This window comes from Acanthopagrus latus, chromosome 23 (assembly GCF_904848185.1).
Source record: "Acanthopagrus latus isolate v.2019 chromosome 23, fAcaLat1.1, whole genome shotgun sequence".
NCBI classification, from domain to species: domain Eukaryota; kingdom Metazoa; phylum Chordata; class Actinopteri; order Spariformes; family Sparidae; genus Acanthopagrus; species Acanthopagrus latus.
Genome location: NC_051061.1, coordinates 23,271,643 through 23,292,202, shown reverse-complemented (window position 1 = coordinate 23,292,202; position 20,560 = coordinate 23,271,643). Strand labels below are relative to the sequence as shown.

General features: G+C 45.0%; 1 protein-coding gene across 7 annotated transcripts in view; it reads right to left on the bottom strand.

Annotated features, from left to right (window-relative positions):
- The window catches only part of LOC119014606 (RNA binding protein fox-1 homolog 3-like), a 422,323-nt gene that overhangs the window by 109,242 nt on the left and 292,521 nt on the right, over nucleotides 1-20,560 (bottom strand). The window contains exon 1 of one of the 7 annotated variants that reach the window (XM_037089944.1): nucleotides 18,491-18,781. The exons of the other annotated variants lie outside the window; for them this stretch is intronic. Within the exon in view, the coding sequence (XP_036945839.1) occupies nucleotides 18,491-18,508 (18 nt within the window). The 5' untranslated portion in view covers nucleotides 18,509-18,781. Of the gene's footprint in view, nucleotides 1-18,490; nucleotides 18,782-20,560 lie in introns of those variants that run through there. 7 annotated transcript variants of the gene reach the window in all.

Below are 20,560 nucleotides of genomic sequence, written 5' to 3'. Positions count from 1 at the left end.
CTCACCGCCGCCCTTCCTCCTTCTTCTCCTCCTCCTCCATTTTTTGGTGGTTGAGGTTGTAATGTTGGAGTCAGAATGTGAAAAACAAGCCCCCCGAAAAAAGAAAAAGAAAAACTGGCAGCCAGAGACTGTCTAATGGCGGCAGCGAGTCCGTTGGAGAATTCTCAAGTAGAGTGTGAATTATTTAGGATGTGTGGCTAGTGTGCAGAGCATGAAGCCACCCCGCCCGGCAACCGCCAGGCAGAGTGGCCGAGAGAATTCAGTCTGCAACAAACATTCGTCTGAGGTCTTTATTTCTCCTCTTCGCCATAAGTTTTGTGGAGTGAGCTGCTGAGTTCGGGCTCCCGGCTCACAGCTCGAGCGGATTCTGCACTATTTCTTTTTCTTCTCCTGCGCAAAAAACCCGATGCGCTCACACCGACAATCTGCCAAAAATACAAAGTGAAAGCGCAGAGCCGTCACTTTGACCCATTTACAGCCCCGTGATGCAGCTGATTATTCATCATCAACATTTCATGCGGGTCATCATGCATGTTTTAAAAGGCAACGCCGCCGCAGCCGTGCCGGGGACCCCCCTCTCCTCCGCATCCGGAGAGCACGTGTCAATCTCACCTGAACGACCCCGATAACAAGACAAAAGCAATCAATCTCTGATATTGGCTGGGTGGGAGAGTCGGGGGGGGGATAACACAGACGATATCAGTGAACGCCAACAAAGACGGAGATTTCCTGCGCGGGGATGATTAGGAACACGGCGGCTGCTGTGACACGCTGATCTGCGGCGGTTAAACAGAGGCGGCTGTCATCGCTGGCAAATGATGACGCCGAGCGCCGATAGAGGAAGATGGGATCTGGGTGTGTTTGTGTGTGTGTGTGTGTGTGTGTGTGAGGATCAGAGCGGCTGTGTTGATGCAAAACACTGCAACACTTTGAACACACACACACAGAAACAACCAGTCACAGACACACAAACATACACACACTCTGTATGTGCACACAGCAGGCAGGTGAGACCTGTTCCGGCTTCTGATTGGTTTAAACTCTAATCAGACGCTGCAGTCGTGATGAACAAGAATGAAACGCATAAATAAGATGATTGTGAAACAGTAAAACTTTTTTTTTTTTTTTTCCTTCTTCTATCAGTTATTTATCACTCCCACATATTCAGCAGGAGGGAATCACTCCAGGACGCTTTGGGCTTTTAAAACGATGACTTAATTTACTCCAGAAAAATCTATCGGACAATTAAATGAAAAGTCCAAAGACATAAAATTGATCGAAGGTTTTTCAGACTGTTTTATTAGCGACTGTACGAGAGGTCGTAAAGATAAACCTGCAGCCTACCGACGCTGGACACTCCGACCTGCTTCACATCCAAAACAACTAATTATTTTCTGCCATATTATTATTTTTCTGATTAATCAGCTCATCACTTTGGTTCTGCAAGGACAGGAAGTTGCAGATGTCGGCTCTTTGAGCAAAGATTTCAAAATAAAAGTCACTCCTGCACTTATCACTGAAAGGTAGGAAAGTAACGATCAGTTTAAAGGTGCTCGGTGGAAATTATTTTGTCAGCATTCTGGATTTTCTTCACAAAAACACATTTATTTGAGGTTTTCAATCGTGTATTGTTTGCAGCCTGGTTCCACCACTGTCGGTGCATCGCTGCGTTTCTACGATACGTCAGCATGATGGGTAATCAAAGTGGAATACAAATAAAAAACAGAGACCTGATCATAAAAACTCCACATGGCACCTTTAACTAGATATTGACGAGGATTTTTTTTTTTTTTTTTAAGGCGTGTCAGAGATTGTGTGAAAACTTTGTTCCCAAGTGACAAAAATCCATCTTTAAATTGAGAGTTTTGTCTGACCAACACTCAGAAATCAAATATATTTATTTACATTTCCACTAAAAGCTTGAATAAGTTCAAATTGAATGAATGAATGAACATAATTCCATTTTAACTTCTTAAACAGAATCAGTATTACCAGATTTAACACTATTATGTTTGTTTGATAACTTTTCCGCAACAAATATTTATTATTTGACCATTTTGTGACGTCTTATATTTATAGTTGACTTGAGTCATTTCTCGATAAATGATTAGGAAAGTAAAATATGGATCCTGAGTGACCTTTTTTCCTGCCAGTCATGCTCTGCGTCGGCTAAAGCAATGAACGGGATTCATCAGCTGATCTGTCGTCGTCCAGAGAGAAGAGATCAAACTTTGTTGAAGTCCAGTAAGTTTTTATTTGATTAGCTTATCGTGCGGTGTTCACTGTTTCCATGCAGAGAGTTAACGGGCCTCCAGTCGTGGTGTTGGGTGCAGTAAGGTGTTTATTAGATTATCAGACTGATGGACGCCACCTTCAGTGCATCAGAGCTGCAACAGCTCGCTTTAAATTATGTCATGATTTGAATTTACACCCATCTCTTCTCATCTGGCAACGTCTTCGACAAGTTGGTGCGTTTGTGTTTTGTTTTGTTTTCCTCTCCCTCTTTTTTCCCACATAAAGACCGAAGAGATGCATCCAGAGTTTCACGTGTGAAGTGCTTCTAATTAAGAACAATTTAGCGTTCAATGTGTTAATCAAGAAAAACGCTTTTAGACATGTAAAAAAAAAAAAAGCCACACGTTCTCATCGACACTAGTTGTGGAGATTACGTCGACACGATACTGTGAGAACTAACTGCGACAGTGAGAGTGCGAGAGCAGCGGAAACGTACAGAGCAAAAATGTAAAAACGCAATAACACCGGGAACAATGCAGCAGAAGACATAAAACCAGACTTATGTTCCTGCATCTGTTGCCCGGGTGCATACATTTCCCTGCACGGCTGCAGCGGCAGAGACAATATAAACCCAACAACCTCAAACATTCTGAGTTATTCTTCATAAGTAATTCTGATATTTACTGCCAACTACACCTAATCCAACAGGAGCTGATCAAAGCAGGAAGCACAGAGAGACGTATTGTGGCGTTTCTGCCTCATCAGTGAGTTTCCTGTTGATTAACATCCTCTGCTAATCGTTTCTGCACAAGAATCCAGAATACAACAGAGTCGTACCTTCCTTCCTCCTGTCGCAGCCATACATACAGCTGCTCTCTCTCTCTCGCTGTAGACGCAGGATGATGTGTGAAGGGAATTTTTCTTCTTCCCGACATCAAAAAATCAAAGCGTTTAAGTAGATTGTACACAAGCACGTCTCGGAAGCTTGATCTTACTAATCTACAAATGGCTTCTTGTTATTAAACTGCTAATTCAGAGGATTAAAGGATCCATGAGAACACAATCCCCTTTACTTCCTTTCCAGGGTATGCTGAAGGTGGCTTAAATATTAATTAAGCACACGCACACATGTTGGCCCATATGCGCGCACATACAGCGCGAGCGTATACAAGCTTTGCTCAGGATTAAGTGCAGTATGTATACGCGGGACTTTCCTCGTTTCTTCGTCTCGTTTTGTCAAACAGTGCCTTCATTTCTGTCTTCTTCTTCTGTTAAAGCTCCATTTGTCTCAGCCACACACACACACACACACACACACACACACACACACAGACACACACCAGCCTATTTTCATATTGCAGACAACCATATCTTACTGATTAATTCCTTTCATTCTTTTTTTTTTTTTTTTTTAAGATGCTCAGTGCTGTCATCTCCCGGCTCCTCTCCTCTCACATCACCCAGAATCCTCATTTGACTTCTTCTTCTTCTTCGTTTTTATTTTTTTTTTAAACCACGGTGGTCCAGGATGAGGAAATAAAACCGTCAGTTTGCAGAGTGCAGCGCTCCGTGTGTGGTACGTACGACCGTCATGATTCCAGTCTTTATAAATTATTCTGCAGATTATTTTTTTTCACTATTTATCGTTTCGTCCGCTGGTTCCTGACCGGGGGGTCCAAACCCTCCAGAATCCTCCAGAACCCGCTGCTCCTGATTTTAAGGGGTGTAAGAAAACTTGTGATGTGGTTGTTGAGTTTCATTCCCAGCTCGCCAAACACTGACTGAACCAACCCGAAGTGTCGGTGTTTGAGGCGGGGATGACAAACCAACCACCTGAACACTCGCTGTAAACAGCCCCAGTTAACACAAGAGTAATAAAACAATAACTAGGCATCAAGAAAACACTGAATTCATCAAAGAACAAGCCTGTTAGATGTCTGCGGTTATTAAAAAACGACAGAAACGCATAAAGAACTGAACAAGAAGTTCCTTAAAATCATTAAAGCTCCGATCACAGCAGTGATTCTGCACAAAATTCACCCAAAACGCTTGTTTAACACAAACTGACTGCACCTGTTGGGTTGACTGTGTGTTAACTGTGCAGCTGATCAGCTGTTCCGTGCTGTTATTGATCTGCACCGACTACAACGTGAAATATCTGTAAAATATGTCACTTAATCCGAGAGCTTAGTGTCAAACTTTTGCCTCACGTTGCCTCGATACGATACCAAAGGCCGAAACAGTTATTCTCATCAGCCAATGAGAACGCAGCATGCTCGTTAAGACCAGATCTAATAGTGCCTGTGATTGGCTGTCTCTTACATGGAAGGAAAACACCAGGTTGCAGCCAGAGACGGGGACTTTTATAATGTTTGGTTGAAACAGATTTCATAAAATCAGTACCAGAAGCTGAATTTCTTCCAACCAACCATCCAAAACTCAACAACTCCTCAAGAAAAAAACAGTAAATTCTCTCATTTCAGAAGCTGGAATCTGACTGAAACAGTGATCAGAATGGTTGCAGATGATTTTCTTTCTGTCTCTTCTGATCGATGGATCGATGAATCCCTGCAGCTGCTGTGTGTGTGTGTGTGTGTGTGTGTGTGTGTGTGTGTGTGTGTGTGTGTGTGTGTGTGAGGTGCGTTCAGGACACACCTGGATGTTTGGGTTGTATTTCCTGCCTGTTTACAGACGGACGGCTCGCTGTGAATCTGAAGCGCAGCCACAAGATCTGAAAACACAATATTTCCATGTCTGGAGCGGAATAACAATCTGAATCATTTTTATTGAACTGTTTCTCCAACATAAAACAGACCGAGGCTCAGTTTGTGAGCCAAGGGCACGACAGCTCCGCTACAAACTCCTCTAAATTCTTCCACTCTCTCTTTTTTTTCTGATTAATTTCTTGTTTGCACATTTTTCAAACAGCACAGATCTCATTTTTTTCTTTTTTTTGATTGAATCTGTTATATATAGCACATTATACATTATATATAGTACATTAAGACTGACACTAATAATACATTTTGACATGCTTGCCTCGCCGAAGCCGCACAAACTTGCTGATAACGTGGATTTACAAGGTGTATCAGCGCGGCCGCGTTAAATGAAAAGTTAAATTATGAACCAATCTATTTCTGATTTTAACAACATCCTCCGACCACACATTATTTTAAGTGTTCCTGTAAAAAAGCCATTATGAATATAAAACACCTCAAATTATTGTAATATCCTGATGAAAAGAGGAAAAGTTCATCCCGTCCGAGTCCCTCCTGGTCTTAAAACCGAGACAGTAAATTGACATCAAGTGTCGAGCGTGTAAAAGTCAAAGAGTCAAATCTTTGCGGCCGTAACGGCGGCGAGGAGGAGGAGGAGGAGGAGGAGGCATGAAAAACTACTCGCAGCAGATCACATTACCGGCCTTTTTCACTGAAATAAGCAGTGTAATTTATCCTGACCTTTTTAGATTACTATGAATGTGCTTGTCTGTGTAATTTTAACTGAAGTCCTCAGCAGCTTTGCCGGTCTGGAAACACTGGGCTATGAAACGTGAGGAGGCGGGCCGCTGATGGGGATCAACGGGGGCCGATGCCACCAATACAGCCCCGTGATACAATAGCAAACAAATACTGAGGGACCGCCTGACATTCACGGCTATTAACACACATCCAGGAAAATCACTTTATTCCGTCATCATCATCATCAGCAGCGGCGGCGGTGATGGTGGCGGCACGGACTCACCTTCAGACTGTGTTCTCGTTTGATTCCTCATCACTTCTACTGACGCTAATAACAAAAGTAGAAGCCTATTTTAGCTGTGACAAGTGTTTCAGGATTAGAATTTCATTCCTAATGGCTTCTCTGGTAACGGTTTAATTCACTACCTATGTGATATCAATTCCATTATAATCTCATTAAGCTATTGCACACTGAGGTGATTTCGAATGAATGTGAAACAGCCAACCGTACGCTTCCCCCCCTCCTCCCTCTAATTGAGCAATACTTTTTATTCATTATTATTGCCCATTATTAAATTAATGAACTTAATGGACTTATTTTCTAAATTGCAAAGACCCCTGGCAACATGTTTTTAATTCCATTAGCAGACGTATTGAACAAAACAGAAGAGGAGCGAGATGCGCAGAGGTGTGTGGGCAATTAGCCTCCTGCTGCGACGGATCATCAGCGGCACAGTTTCCCTCCTCTCACTCGCGGGTGTTTGTCCATCTTGTCCCGAGTCTCCGGTGACAAGAACTCACCTTCACACACTCTTCGCCAACTCGCGTTTCATGTTATTCCACAGGAACAAGTGTTTCCATCTCGCTGCTGTTCTGCTCCGGCTCGACTCGGTTTTTAACCTCCAATCTGCCGCCCTCTGATATTAAGACACACTCCACACGGCCTGACAACATATTTGAATATTGTATTGTAAGCTGAACTAAACATAACCTGAATAATATATGAAATAGATTTTCTGAAATGAGATCTTTTCAGTAACCACAGGGCCGACACGCAGAATTGCCCAGAAGATGAAAAGCTGCGGATCTGCATAACTGAACGCGACGATCGATACGTCTCAAACTAAAATGGCAAGTCTTGATAAGGTTATTGAATTTTTCTTTTTAATTAAAAAGCATACAACTGTGCTCTCTGTCAAATACCGGCGGCGTGGCTGACGATGAGGACGGGGGGGGGGTCGTCCTCGCGTTGTATGTTCATCGCGATATGAAAAACGGCGTCCCGTCTGTCGGCGCGTCATCAATCAGCGCCGCCGAGGAATTTATTTTCTGTTTGTCTGCGTTGCGTCTTGGGATTAAGCTGTCATGAAGCCCTCAGAGCACAAACAATGACGTTCATACAGTAGATATTAATTCTCATCGCACGTCAGTCGTCAGCTGTAAAACCATCAGCGTTGTTTATGTGACGCTCGTGCGTTTTTGCACCAAAGCGAAACAACTTTTCATCCTCCTCGTGGTTTCATGTGATGGCAGCAACAGAAGCAACACTGGTGCATCATGGGTTACGTAACGCTCTGAGACATTGTGTCCGTTTTGTTTAATGTAAACATCCAGAAGTGGCACGCAGTCTTCCCCATATTCTAGTCATGAAAATGCATAATTTAAAACATCCGAGGCCGAGCTGTTCCTCAGCGGCGCCGGAGCGAGCGCTGCATCGTATCAGCGCCAACATCAGTGGATAGAAAAACTCTCTGCTCCCCGGAGAGAGCGCCATTACATTCAATCGTCAACCGCTGGATAAAACTCATTCCGCTCTGCACAGTGTCTGAATGGCTCTATACATTCAGCACGGGCCGCGCTGTGATAGCACAGCATGTCAGAACCACACTAAAGGGATTTTAAGCAGGTTAGTGTGCTGCACAGACAAAAAGCCACAGAGTGCCGGAGCAGAACGGGCCGCGGCGCCGCTGACCGTCCTCACACAGCTCGTCCGGAGGGTCCGAGACAAGTTGTTGACAACGAGATAATGTCAGCTGCTATTTTTAGATGAATGGAAGCGTCTTTGGGCAAAGCGAGCCTGATTTAAATATTAATTCCTCGCCTGTATTTAGCGCCGCACCTGACGAGCAGACTCAAGAAAACCGTTTCTGATCAGAACTCAGCGGGTCACGTGAGCGTCAGAGTTCCCTGCAGTCACAGAAGAGTTTTTATTTCTTCTGGATGTTTGAGCTTCACTGTGCAGAGTTTAAAACCAGAAGGCTCAAAGTGTAAATGTTCTCTGAGTTCATTGAAACGGTGCGTTTTTAAAGAGGCGGGGCCATCGAGCGTGATCGGCGTTATCGCTGCAGTATTCAGGGAAATACTGACATTTTGTTTTTTTCCCCACAATATGAATTTCCTCCAGATTACTTGAGCAGCTCTGTTTCAAAATAATTAATCCTTCTAGAAATGATTGGGCTGATTTATTAGGGGAGAACATTTTTTATCCAGCCCTGCTGCGGTTGATAAATTAATCAAAAAATGTTTGCAGTTTGCTGCGAGTGCAGAGCCTGGACGTCACTCACAGGCTGCAAACTCCCATGAATCCAACATCCCTCACATCAGACTCAACAAGGTGATATCACACAGACTTCTCGTAGATTAGTCGCTGAAAACAGGAGCTGTTTCTGCATTTGTATCAAGATGCAAAAAAAGGTTGTGATGCAGCTTTTATTGTTGCACGTCACGATGACACCAAACCTGGGACGATACTCAACACAAACACAAAGTGTGACACGAACACCTGAAGGCTCCTGGACGTCACAGTGAAGCAGGAGGCATCTTGTGTCCAGCTAACAAACATCAGCATTTAATCATTTTCTGGGATTTGAGAAGCACACAATAAGATTTAAATGCAGCATATGAAACACAATGATTTAGAGTTCTGGTCGAGCATTGAAGATTAAAACAAACAAAACTAAATACGGTTAAAAAGACCAACAGTTGCTGTGTGGATGTCTTTGGCCACACCCGCGTGATATTTATTTATATATATTTATATATATATTTATATATATATATATATACATACATATATATATATATATATATATATATATATATATATATATATATATATATATATATACAGTATATATTTATATATATATATATATACATACATATATACAGTATATGGGGGATAAAGTGACACCCGTGTCACATTATACAGCGTTTTAAGTGAGAATTATTTATCAGCAGGAGTTCAGTCATCTTTACGGGCTGGCCCTTTGCACGCTGCTGAATATTTCCGTTTCTAGTGGAGCTTTAAGCAGCCGCCGCTCTGACCGGCTCGCACCGGGCACAGCAACAGACTCCGGCAGCTCCAAACATACAGCAGGTTATATAATGATCATGAAAACAACATGAGAACGAACACCTCGCCTCACATCCCCCCTCCGCCAGCCAACAGGGTGACAGGAGCGTGCACACATGATGCACGTAAACACACACACACACACACACACACACACACACACACACACACGGAGGGGGGGATGGCGGCTGACACCGGGAGAGGCCGAGCCTGACATGAGGTGAGATGAAGCAGCGTTTCTCATCACCGGCTGACCTGCAGGGATGGAGGTAGGCTCGGGGCCGCGGCCTCTGGACCCCTGGCAGCCGGAGCGAGCGTGGCCCCCGCCGAGACGTATAAAGTCCCGGTCACAATTTACTGGGCAGGCTCAAATTGTGGCGTGTCCAGTGGTCGCAGCGCGGCGCCGGCTGTCAGCGCCACTCTTATTTGCTTCATTCCCTTTGACACCGCCTCTCGATTAGGGTCATAAATTCCATGAAATCGGTCAATAACCTATAACACTAATGTCACTCTCCTGCCATTAATTTTACGGCCTGTGTGCCACACTGTTTCTTAACCCCCCTTTTTTTACGTGACAGAGGGGTTTATACTCGCAGGGATTGATTGAGAAGAGTATATAACAAGCTTTGAATGGAGTCTGTGCAGCTGTAAAGATAAACACATGTATGAAAAGGATCCAGAGTGGACGAGTGGAAACGAAAAGGCTTGTTTTTATTTGGTTTTTCGTGATTTTTGCAGCTACATTTGAGGATTTTCACATGAAGCTCGACTTTCTGTCTTTACTGTTCACACCTGTGATGCAGATGAACTCTAATTTAAGATAAAATAACAATAATACAATATAAAAAATATTGTGACATACAAAAAAGACAGACACATTGAAAGAAATTACTAACAGGATTAAAAACTCTTGTTATTAAGACTAAATAACACAATAATTACATGCTGACTACATTATTAACAAGTAATTATTAACTGTAACAGAGAACATTTTTGAAGTAATCCTCCCAACCCAAGTAGTTAAAGTAAAAGTACTCATTGATCAGACTGGCCTGTTACAGGTGGAGATAGTTTTTCCTGCTTTACATCCTGCTGGGTGTCTTAATCTTCTAACAATATATTGTTATTTATTAGTTGATTTATATTAGGTATTAATAATCTGAATCATAATCTGAAATGATAATATGTGTGAGTATAAAATGAGGAAGAAAGTCAGAATGTCTCTTCAGTTTTCTCTCGGATCATTTGGAAATCTTATGTGTCACAGAATCGATGAGACGATGCGTTTAAGTACCTCTAAGCTGTAGATGAGTAAATGTACTCAGTTACTCTCCACCATCACCTTCACTTCATCGTTCTGTGATTTTATTCTGGAGTTGTTTCCGTCCTGTCGTGACGCCGCTGCTGAGCCGACAGAAGCGACTCGTTCTGGAACTCTCTGTCCTGATTGGATGAAGTGGGCAGGGATACCTGCGCATGCAGCTGTTTAACACTCACTTTAATAAGAGAATGATGCTCGCGGCAGCTTTAATAAACATTAATACGAGTAAATGCTTGCGAGTGGATTCCAGAGACGGCGGTTCGCCCGTGCTGACTGCAGCACTCAGTCTGCGACGTCTTTATCGTTCACTTCTTCTTCTCTTCGCTTGTGTTTAATTGTATTTTCTTTCTTAATATGAAGACAGTATAGTTTTTTTTTCCTGCAAACTGAAACTCTGGTGGATACATATTGAACGCATTACTTATCTTTTTTTATTGGGGGTAAAAACGCTGGAGTCAGCGGATCAGCGATGCACCGTGTGCAGCACTGCAGGTTGTTCTCCTCCCGACACTCTGGAAATGACCAGAACGCCTCGTTTACATCACGTGCAGCTTGTTTTTTGATTTGTGTTTCATAAAACATGTATCGGCTCCGACCGCTGAGACCGGCTCTCTGCGTACGCCGCACATTAACGCATGCAAATATGTGTAAATGTGAATATTTTAATGCAGATAGGACGGAGCGTGGGGGCTCCAGATTATATCATTTGTTTGTATAATGTAAGGAAAGTTTCCCGATGAGGCAGAGTTCAACGTGTTGCACATCCAGAACATGAGGAGCGTAACATTCAAACTAATAAACTTTATTGTTTTTGTAAATAAACACTCATTGTGAAGAACCACAGCGTCTCAACTTTTTTTTTCACTTCTTGGAATCGATCACTACTCGCAGCATTTTGTCATCGTTCGCGGCGCTTTCTGTTGTGTTTTCCGTTGAGTAATGCGTTTTTGTGTTTCTGTTTTTTTTTTTCCTACCTTTCTACGAGTTTCACGGCTAAAATAAAGCTGCAAATAAACACTTTGCGAGAGAGATATTACAACGGCGACAGAAGCTCCTGCCAACTATTTTTTTTTCTTTTTTGTTTCTGCATTTTAATGAGTGCGACTTGATGATTCTATTTGAATAACGGAGTGTAAAAAAAAAAAAAAAAAAAGTGGAAATTACATTTGTTGCTCTGCAGCGAGAGGGAGAGAGAGACGGAGAGAGAGACGGAGAGGAGAGAGGGCAGGAGTGGTTTTCTTATCATGCGTGGCAGGTTGCCAGTGGATATGTTGCTGCCGTTCTCACAGGGGCCTCTCCTCCAATCTTTTCCTTATGTGAGAGCTGACACTTCAGGGCATATCTATGGCACAGGCGTGTTAGCAATGCACACGCCTTCTGCTGCAACGCTGCCGAGGAGGATGAAGGACTGCCATGAGAGACTTCTGGAGTTACTGGCAAACGCAACAGGCCAACCGCAGAAAGTGGAAATAAATAAATAAGACTGAAGGAAAATAATTACGAGGGAAATGGCATTTGGCAAACGGGGGGCTGAGGAGGGGATGCTCACTTTAACAGATACTTCTGTTCGAAGTACGTTCTGGAGCTGGAAGAGCAAACTTCTGCAAATGAATCAGTGCTGAGAGAAGCGGTTTCTTTCTTTAGAATCAGCTGAAGGGGGCATTTTAGGCCATAGAGCTGAAATTGCCAAGAAGTGTGTGTTTCTGCTCCTCCCAGGCTTAAATGACACATGGTACTGATCCGGAAACTCACTGCGAGTCCCACTGTCAGCGCCTAACGGAAACCAAATGTGCGGCTTTGAACCTTTGCTCCAGTTTTTTTTTAGGTCCTTGTTTCATTGCTTGTCTGAGGAACCGTCCATTTAATAATTAATTCTTCCCAAAAAGAAAAAAAAAAAAAGATGTCTGCTTCACTTTAGTCTAAAACATTATTCTGCATAATCACACGTCCCTCTCCGAGTGTGATTCACTCATCCGGGTTTGTTCGCATCAGTCACGAGCGAGAAACAGACAATATCACCTCGTGTTCTGGCAAGTTGGCGATGCGCTGGCAACTTTCCATCCTACAACTCCACCAGCAGCTCCTCCGCTCCCTCACTGTTGCTCCGCTGAAGGCTGCACTCCTTCACTCCCTCGTTCTCCCGGAGAGAGCGAGCCGAGCCGAGCCGAGCCGAGCGAGAGAGGAGCCTTTTAAACAACGCCGCCGCCGTTAATCATTAAATCCGATTTTTCTTTCTTTTTTTATTTTATTTCTGCCTCCTCTGGAATGGCTGGAGCCGAATTGACACGGAGAGACTCGGCAAGCGGGGCGAGGCAAAATGGCCGCTCGTAGTAACAGCTCACAAGCCCCCTGGACAACCTGAGGCATGGCCATCCAATCCCACATCATTAAGGCTAGAGTCCTTTATTGTGTTGGAGGCATTAAATGGTGCGCTGGCTATAGCCCTGAAGTCACACTCCACTAGGAGAAAACAGCAGAAAAATAACGGCACAGCTGGATAATGACTTTTCCCTGGGAGGCTGACCATGTGTACAAAAGCGCTAATGATAGCAGGTGCAATAAGCGAGCGCAAGGCTTTTACTGCGTCCGGATCTATTTTCCTCTGCTAAACTCGCCAGTGATTTCCCCCGTGTAGGTGTCTTTCTGTAGTTTAAGAACACCTCCCCCCCTCCACCACCTCCTCCATCCTTCCCTTCCCTCCCTCCCTCCCTCCCTCTCTCCTCTCCATCCTCTCTCTCTCCTCCTGTATCTAATCTCTTTATCAGCTGTGCGGCTAATATCAAAGAGGACTGTGGTGTGAAAATCCTGCAAGTAAAACCTGCTGTCAGAGCCCTAATCACAATTAGCCGGGCTCTAGACCCATTAGCCCCGAGGGGCCGCAGACCAAGAGCTGACAGAATTATTGTTACTAGTAGCGCTAAGCTTCTGATTGCTAATGATCCCGCAGAGCTCGAAGGGTGGGGCCTGGGTTTTTTTTTTTTTTTTTAATTTATAAAATATACTTTATCACTCTTCTCTTCGTGAATTGATCGTCTCTGCTCTCTGATTCAAACTGGAGAAATCTCAAACATTCACGGCCCGATGAAGTCGCTGGAATCTGATCGGTATTAGCGGGTTTAGCAGATAACACGTTTCCTGGATGTAGCGGCTCCTCTTGCTTCCTTAGCTCGGCTTTGTAGCGGAGCTGATGTAACAGCGCTGCTACAAAGGCCTTGTGTGCCTTCCAGATTATAAAACATTGAGCTGGAAGTTAATGACTTGATTGCAACAGCCCGTTACTGAAACTTGTAAGGAAAGGAGAGCAACAACTCGCAGACAAAACAAGGCCACGTGACGCCCCGGAGTGAATCACCTGCAGTATAAGCCTTTCAAAGAAGCGCCTCACATTTGATGTTAAGCCCCCAAACCGTTCTGGCTGTCGGAGGACTTGCCGGGGAGATAGAAATGTCTAAAGTTATTACAGCAGTCAGGTAAAGTGTGTGGCAACGCCGTCCTGTAATGGGGGTGGAGAGCCGGCCAGCAGCAGCTAATGAAGGCGTCTCGGGGAGTACTAAAGAGTCTACGTGACACTACTCCTGATTCGCCCGTCTGAGGACACAGATCAATTAATACATTAACAAACGATCGCAAGCACTTCATCTTGCAATATGAAACCGGCGGCCTGGACTCGCTGCCCTCCCGCCCGGAATGGCTGATCAGCTCTGCCTCCAACACACCGTCCGCCATGAATTTCAACATCCTCCGCCGGTTAGACTGCAAACGCCTGCGAGTGGGTGTGTAATGTCTCACCAGAGGCTCAGAACACATATGCATGCATTGTAACCACAACACATGCTGAACGTATATATGCACAGCGTGCAGATGTAGCAGCGCTCCGGGCCATTCTTCATCTCGGGAAGAAAATCTAACCTACTGATACAATTTGCAGTATAATGCACCATATACGACCAGACCACAGCAGCTTTGATTGAACGTGTGCCTAAAGGGAATCCACTCCACTAATGACCGCCGCTCCAAAAGCCTCAAACCGGCTCCTTCCTGATTTTTAAGCCACTGCTCGTGGACGTCTCTGTCGGGTTTTTATTTTTTTTTTTTCCCCGCACAGATAAAAAACAAAGCATTAACGCAGGCCAAAACACTCCATGTGAGCAGCCTGCGGCACACTTGAGTGCGTTGGTTGGGGAAGTCTAACGTAAACCATTGCTCCTTGCCATGCCGTATATATCCAGTCTCCCCATTACCACCATCTCTACTCGACAGCGAGGGCCCTGCACTGCTAAATTATTCATCACACTGAGGGGAGGACAGAAGCATGCATGGTTTCTCCACTCCATGCTTCTTCCCTTTTTCTCTCTGTCTCTAATGCAAAGGAACAGCCGGGTGGAGAGAATGATATACAGGCCGTCTCTCCATCACTGTGTGGCCATCGCAGGAGATGTCGCCTCCACTTCCTCCAATTACCACGGCGCAGTTGAGGTTGGCTTTGGGTTTTCTGTGTGGCAGACCAGACGCTCGCTGGCTTTCGCCCACCGTGCATATGGGGGGAGTGAGGTGGGTGGCACCCAGGGGCCCCATGCATAACCTGGGACGTCTTTGTATACACATTCATCTATATCAGTGGGCAATAGGGAAATGTAAGCCAAAGGTAATTGCCCTGGATAAGAACATCTGCTTGGTGAATAAATATTCTAATGAGGGGAGCTTGCAGGTTCCCCAGACTGATGCACGGCTGACAGGCCTCCGGAGGGACCGCAGGTAATGCTCACCACCTGCAGTTCAAACAGGAGGCGGTCCCACCCTGCTCTCGCAGCTAAACGCTGGCCGACGAATGCACACACACACACACACACATGGACACACACTATCGATAGCAGGGATGGGTGGTAAATCATTGATCACACACCGGTTGTGATGTTTCTGTTCTCACGAACCACACGTGACTCTTCCAGTCCGTGTTGCCCAACAACAACATCGAGACGTTCACATTTCTGTAACTCCACTTCCTGTTTCGTCACGTGACGCTGAAGTCGTCTCTCGATCGCCTCACACCTGCACACTCCGGCTTTTTTTTTCTATTTCGCGGCAGCTGAAAACAAAGTTATGTCACTGCCTGCGTTATTACCTCGGGGCACCGAGGATCATTAACTTTTTCATTGTCTGTTAATCTGTTTTCTGATTATTTTTCAGTTTAATTAATGCATAGTTCAATCATCGTGTCAGAGAATTATGAAGAAGTTCCTTCATAATCTCCTGACACCCCCCTGCTTTGCTTTCAAATTGCTTGCTTTGATAGTTAGATCAGAACTTTCTGGTCCACACTGTGGGGAACTGAACTGAGAGAGCTGATCAGTACCAACTACGATCTGCTACTATTACAATCCAAAACCTGAAGAAATTAAATTAAATGTAATAGAAAAGTGCAGATTCATATACTGAGTATAGTATTTGGCATATTTTATTGATTAATAACGATACATTTAACTAGTTTTTGGTTTATTTTCTCCTGATCATAATAATAGTTTCAGCATTTTTACATCACTGTAATGTTTTATATATATATATTTTCACACTTTAGGGCTTCAGTTAACAAACGCTGTCCTTCTTTGTAAATGTTAATGATTATTTCATCGATTATTCCATCTACAAATCATGTGAGTGTCAAAAACGCCCAGTCACAGTATTCTCGACCCTTGACGGCATCTTTAAACTGCTTGTTTGGCAAAGAAAACTGAACAAAAACGACTATTTGGTTGTGAAAAGCAGCTTTAACTGTCTGCTAACTGTAAATCCAGAGGTTCTTGGTGCAGCCGCCATTTTGAATGTGTGATGCCTCGTCTCAAAATGACACACGGCGACACACACGGATAGAAATGAAGTGTAACTGCGGCTGAGACGCTGGAGATCTACCAGCTGGTGATCAGGACATCGTACAGCCTCACTGGACATATGGAAACAGTCATAAACACCACATGTGAAAGAGTGAAGAGGTTTATCTTTATATATGACGTTACTGATCAGTCTATAATATAAACGTACACATCTCTGGTCTGATCTGATCTGTCTACATACAGTAACTATCAGCTGTAACTGTCCTGGACACAAAATGGCGTAAAACAACAACATCCAGTTTCTCAGTGCGGAAATGTTTTTTTGGGACATTTGTCGTCTGCGATCGTTTAGAAAATGAGAAATCTGATGCTAAATAATTATCGATTGTGGAGTTTTAGAAAGGAAATGATACAAAAACAAGGAGTCACATATTGAATTATATCTCACAGCAGAATGATTCTTCTGAAGCAAATAGAACGTGAAAGTGTTTTTTTGCCACAATAATGGATCCGCTCAGAAGCGCACAGAGCAAACAGAGGCAGCGGCTCTTGAGCCTCGCTTCAGTCGAGGCCCAGCGTCGCACCGACGAGCCTGCGGGGCTGTAAACTGCTCCCGCCTCCACCTGTGTGTGGCCATCGCTCCGACCGGCCGCAGGGTCTATTAGTGATGAAACCGGAGGAGGAGGAGAGGTGAGCTACACCTTCAAAGAGGACCAGAAGACAGTGACGAGCCGGGCTCGGATCAGCACCGACACCCAGGAGGCATCAGCAAGGCCTCTGTTAGACTGAGGCCTCCACACACACACACACACACACACACACACACACACACACACACTGGATTACTTTCCTCAAGTTATGACACAATTTGGAAATGAAACACCTTCCTGTCACTTCCACTCGACTCGGAAACACAAAAAGCTAAAACTTTTTTCTTGTGCTCGACTCTTCGGCCCCCAAACATCCTCTCTCTCCAGAAATCTGAGCTCGGGATCAATACGGCGCTGTTTCATTCATGGCACGCTTAAAGTGGGTTTTTTGTTATTCATGTTTTGCTCTCACTTCCACGCTTTAATAATAATAATAAAAAAAAAAAAGAATTGCGGTTCAGGTATTAAGTCACGTAATGGAGTCATCCACGTAAAATAACTTTCCTTCCATCCAGCCTCCCCCAAAAAAGATGCTCTCTCCCCAGAAATCTGAACTGGAGATCAATATCTGCACACACACACACACACACACACCGTCTGCAGGAGACACATCTGTAACTGCATTACAGCCTCGAACTGTTTACTGTGGCAGTTCTGGAAAAAAATATGTGATGCATTGGAAAATAATTTCATTTACTTTGTGCTTCCTTGCGAAGGTGCAAAGCACACGTTAGCCACGACGGTGGGAGGATTAAAATGATCTGCAGTGTGCATTAGTGAGAAATATAAAAATGAAAAAGAAGAAAAATAAATGGGGGGAGAGAGAGAGAGAGAGTATGAATGCAGAAACGAAAAGCGATCACTGGGCGGGTATATTGTTGTGGTGAGAATACAAAAAACCACGGAGGAGACAAAACCAATCTGACTAATCACACATGATCTCAAACAGAATTAATCAGCAGCTCTGGTTAACAATCTGTAATCATCCTCATTCTGCACTTTAATGCTGCTTAATTTATGAAAAGGCAGAAAAGGGGAAAAAAACAAAAAACAAATAGAAGGCCTGACGTGGATATGTGACCGACTGAAACACAGACGAAGAAATCACAAATACAAAGTGTCTCTGGAAGACCCTGCAGCACTTCGCTTCTCAGACGGCGTTTTTTTTGTTTTTAAAAATCGGAGGAGTGTGTGTGGGGGGGGGGACACAGTTTCAAATGGCAGACATGCTGCATGCTGGGTAGTTTTGACTGTCAGTTGTGAAGTTGAATAACAATAAGTTGTGAGGGTATTAAGTGTGAGGAGGTGGGGGGGGGGAACAATCCTCCGCCTCCTCCTCGCTCAGTTAAAGGGCTGAATAAATGCGACGCTGCGCAGGCCTCCGTAGCATCTGGCTGCAGCATCAATAAAACACATGGAAGTGGAAAAACCATCAGCTCTGTTCATGCATGTGGGAGGTGCCACACACACACATGCACACACACTCTTACTGTATATACTGTAAAGGGGGGCTCTGACGCATATGACACACACACACACACACACACACACACTCGCTTGTAAACACACACCGGCTCTCCACCCATGCCGGAGCGGTGTGCGAGCGCTAAAGCAGATCCACACTTTGTGGTTCCGGTACTCACCCAAAAGTACATCATCATGGTGGAAGTGGGACAGGTGTGGGCAGGCGGGCGGAGGAGAGACGGGCCGAGCGCTGGGACCAGTCCAGCCAGTGTGGGAGTCAGGAGGAGTCCGAGCGGTTCTTTTGGACCACAGAGCTCTTTACTGGTCCCTGTTTCCACTGAGGCTTCACGTCAGGTTTCCCCCCCGTCTTCTTCTTCTTTCTTCTTCTTTCTTCTTTCTTCTTCTTCTTCTTTCGCTCTCGTCAGTTACTATTTTTTCTTTTAAAAACCCCCCTTTTTCTGTCTCTTCCTCCTCTTCCTTTGAGCCAACACAAGAGAGAGAGAGGAGGGGAGGAGGAGGGGGGACGCAAAAAAAAAAGGCAAGAAGACGAGAGAAAAAGGGAAAAAAGAGAGCTGGGGAGGTGTTGTAACCTCTTTTTTCTTTTGACACTCTTCCACTCCACTTGCCTCTCCACACCACTCACTTCGAGACTCTCCCTCTGTCTCTCTCTGCTCTCTCTCTCTCTCTCTCTCTCTCTCTCTCTCTCTCTCTCTCCCCCCTGTGCCGTCTCTTATTGGCGAATGTGAAATCAGTCGGTACAGCGCCGAGGCTCAACTAGAGCAGCAGCAGCAGCAGCAGCCTGCGCTTGACAGCTGCCTCCAGCGTTCCTCCACCCGAGCCGTGTTGCTCTGCATAGAGGAGTGCGCCGAACAAACCGGGATCCTGCAGACGGTACTGTAAAATTCAGCGTCCCGGGGAGGAGGGGGGCGAGGGAGGAAGGGGGGAGGCAGGAAGCTGGGAGAGCTCTGCGGGGAGGAGGGGGGGAGAGGGAGGGGAAGAGGCTCGTGTTGATGATGATGCTGGTGATAGTGGAGGGCTAACGGATCGCTCCCCTTTCTTCTCTCTGTGACTGAGATGTTGCACTGAAGTTGTGGCAGTTTTAGTTCATTGAAGAGAAGAAGAAGACAATGCTGAAGAAGAAGAAGGAGAAGAAGAAGAAAGAGGAGGAGGGGTCTCAGAGAAAACCTTAAAGTATGCCACAGGCAGTTGGGAGGCACAGCCTATTTTCCACTTGTTTTCTACTTTTAGCTTTTAGCTGCTGACGTCCCTCTCTCTCTCTCTCTCTCTCTCTCTCTCTCTGTCTCTCTCTGTCTCTCTCTCTCTCTCTCTCTCTCTCTCTCTCTCTCTCTCTCTCTGTCTCTCTCTGTCTCTCTCTGTCTCTCTCTGTCTCTCTCTCTGTCTCTCTCTCTGTCTCTCTCTCTCTGTCTCTCTGTCTCTCTCTGTCTCTCTCTCTCTGTCTCTCTCTGTCTCTCTCTCTCTGTCTCTCTCTCTCTGTCTCTGTCTCTCTCTCTCTCTCTCTCTCTCTGTCTCTCTCTGTCTTTCTCTGTCTCTCTCTCTCTGTCTCTCTCTCTCTCTCTGTCTCTCTCTCTCTGTCTCTCTCTGTCTCTCTCTCTCTCTGTCTCTCTCTCTCTCTGTCTCTCTCTCTCTCTCTCTCTCTCTGTCTCTCTCTCTCTCTGTCTCTCTCTCTCTCTCTCTCTCTGTCTCTCTCTGTCTCTCTCTGTCTCTCTCTCTCTATGTCTCTCTCTCTGTCTCCATGTTTGTAATCTCTCTGTTCTCACCCCCGACCGACCACGAGCTGGTGACCAGGGCTGTGTTTGGTACAACAACAACAAAAAAACCCCTTTCTGTGGCAGATCAGAGGCCAGATGAAGTTGGTGTGAAACACCTTTGTGCGCCAAGCTATATTACATTACATGCTTTACTGTGTTTTCCATCTGGCGGCTGTAAAGGGGGAGGGGAAACCAGGGAGGGAGGGAGGGAGGATGGAGGGAGGGCTTGGCTATCTTCTAGACAGCACTGTAACAATGAGCCTGCCTCAGCAATTTTCAAAACATATCATCAATACACGACTGGGAGCTCGCGCCTTTTAAATATTAACCCTGTGGCGACCGGGGGCAGGCTGCGGAGAGCTCGAGTGGTTTTGCGGCGTCCTCCAGTGCTGGATCATCCAATAAAAGACGTCCTGGGGGGATGAGCTAATTTGCTGTAGGATCCTAAAGAACATTTGCCAGCTATAGAGGAACATTGGC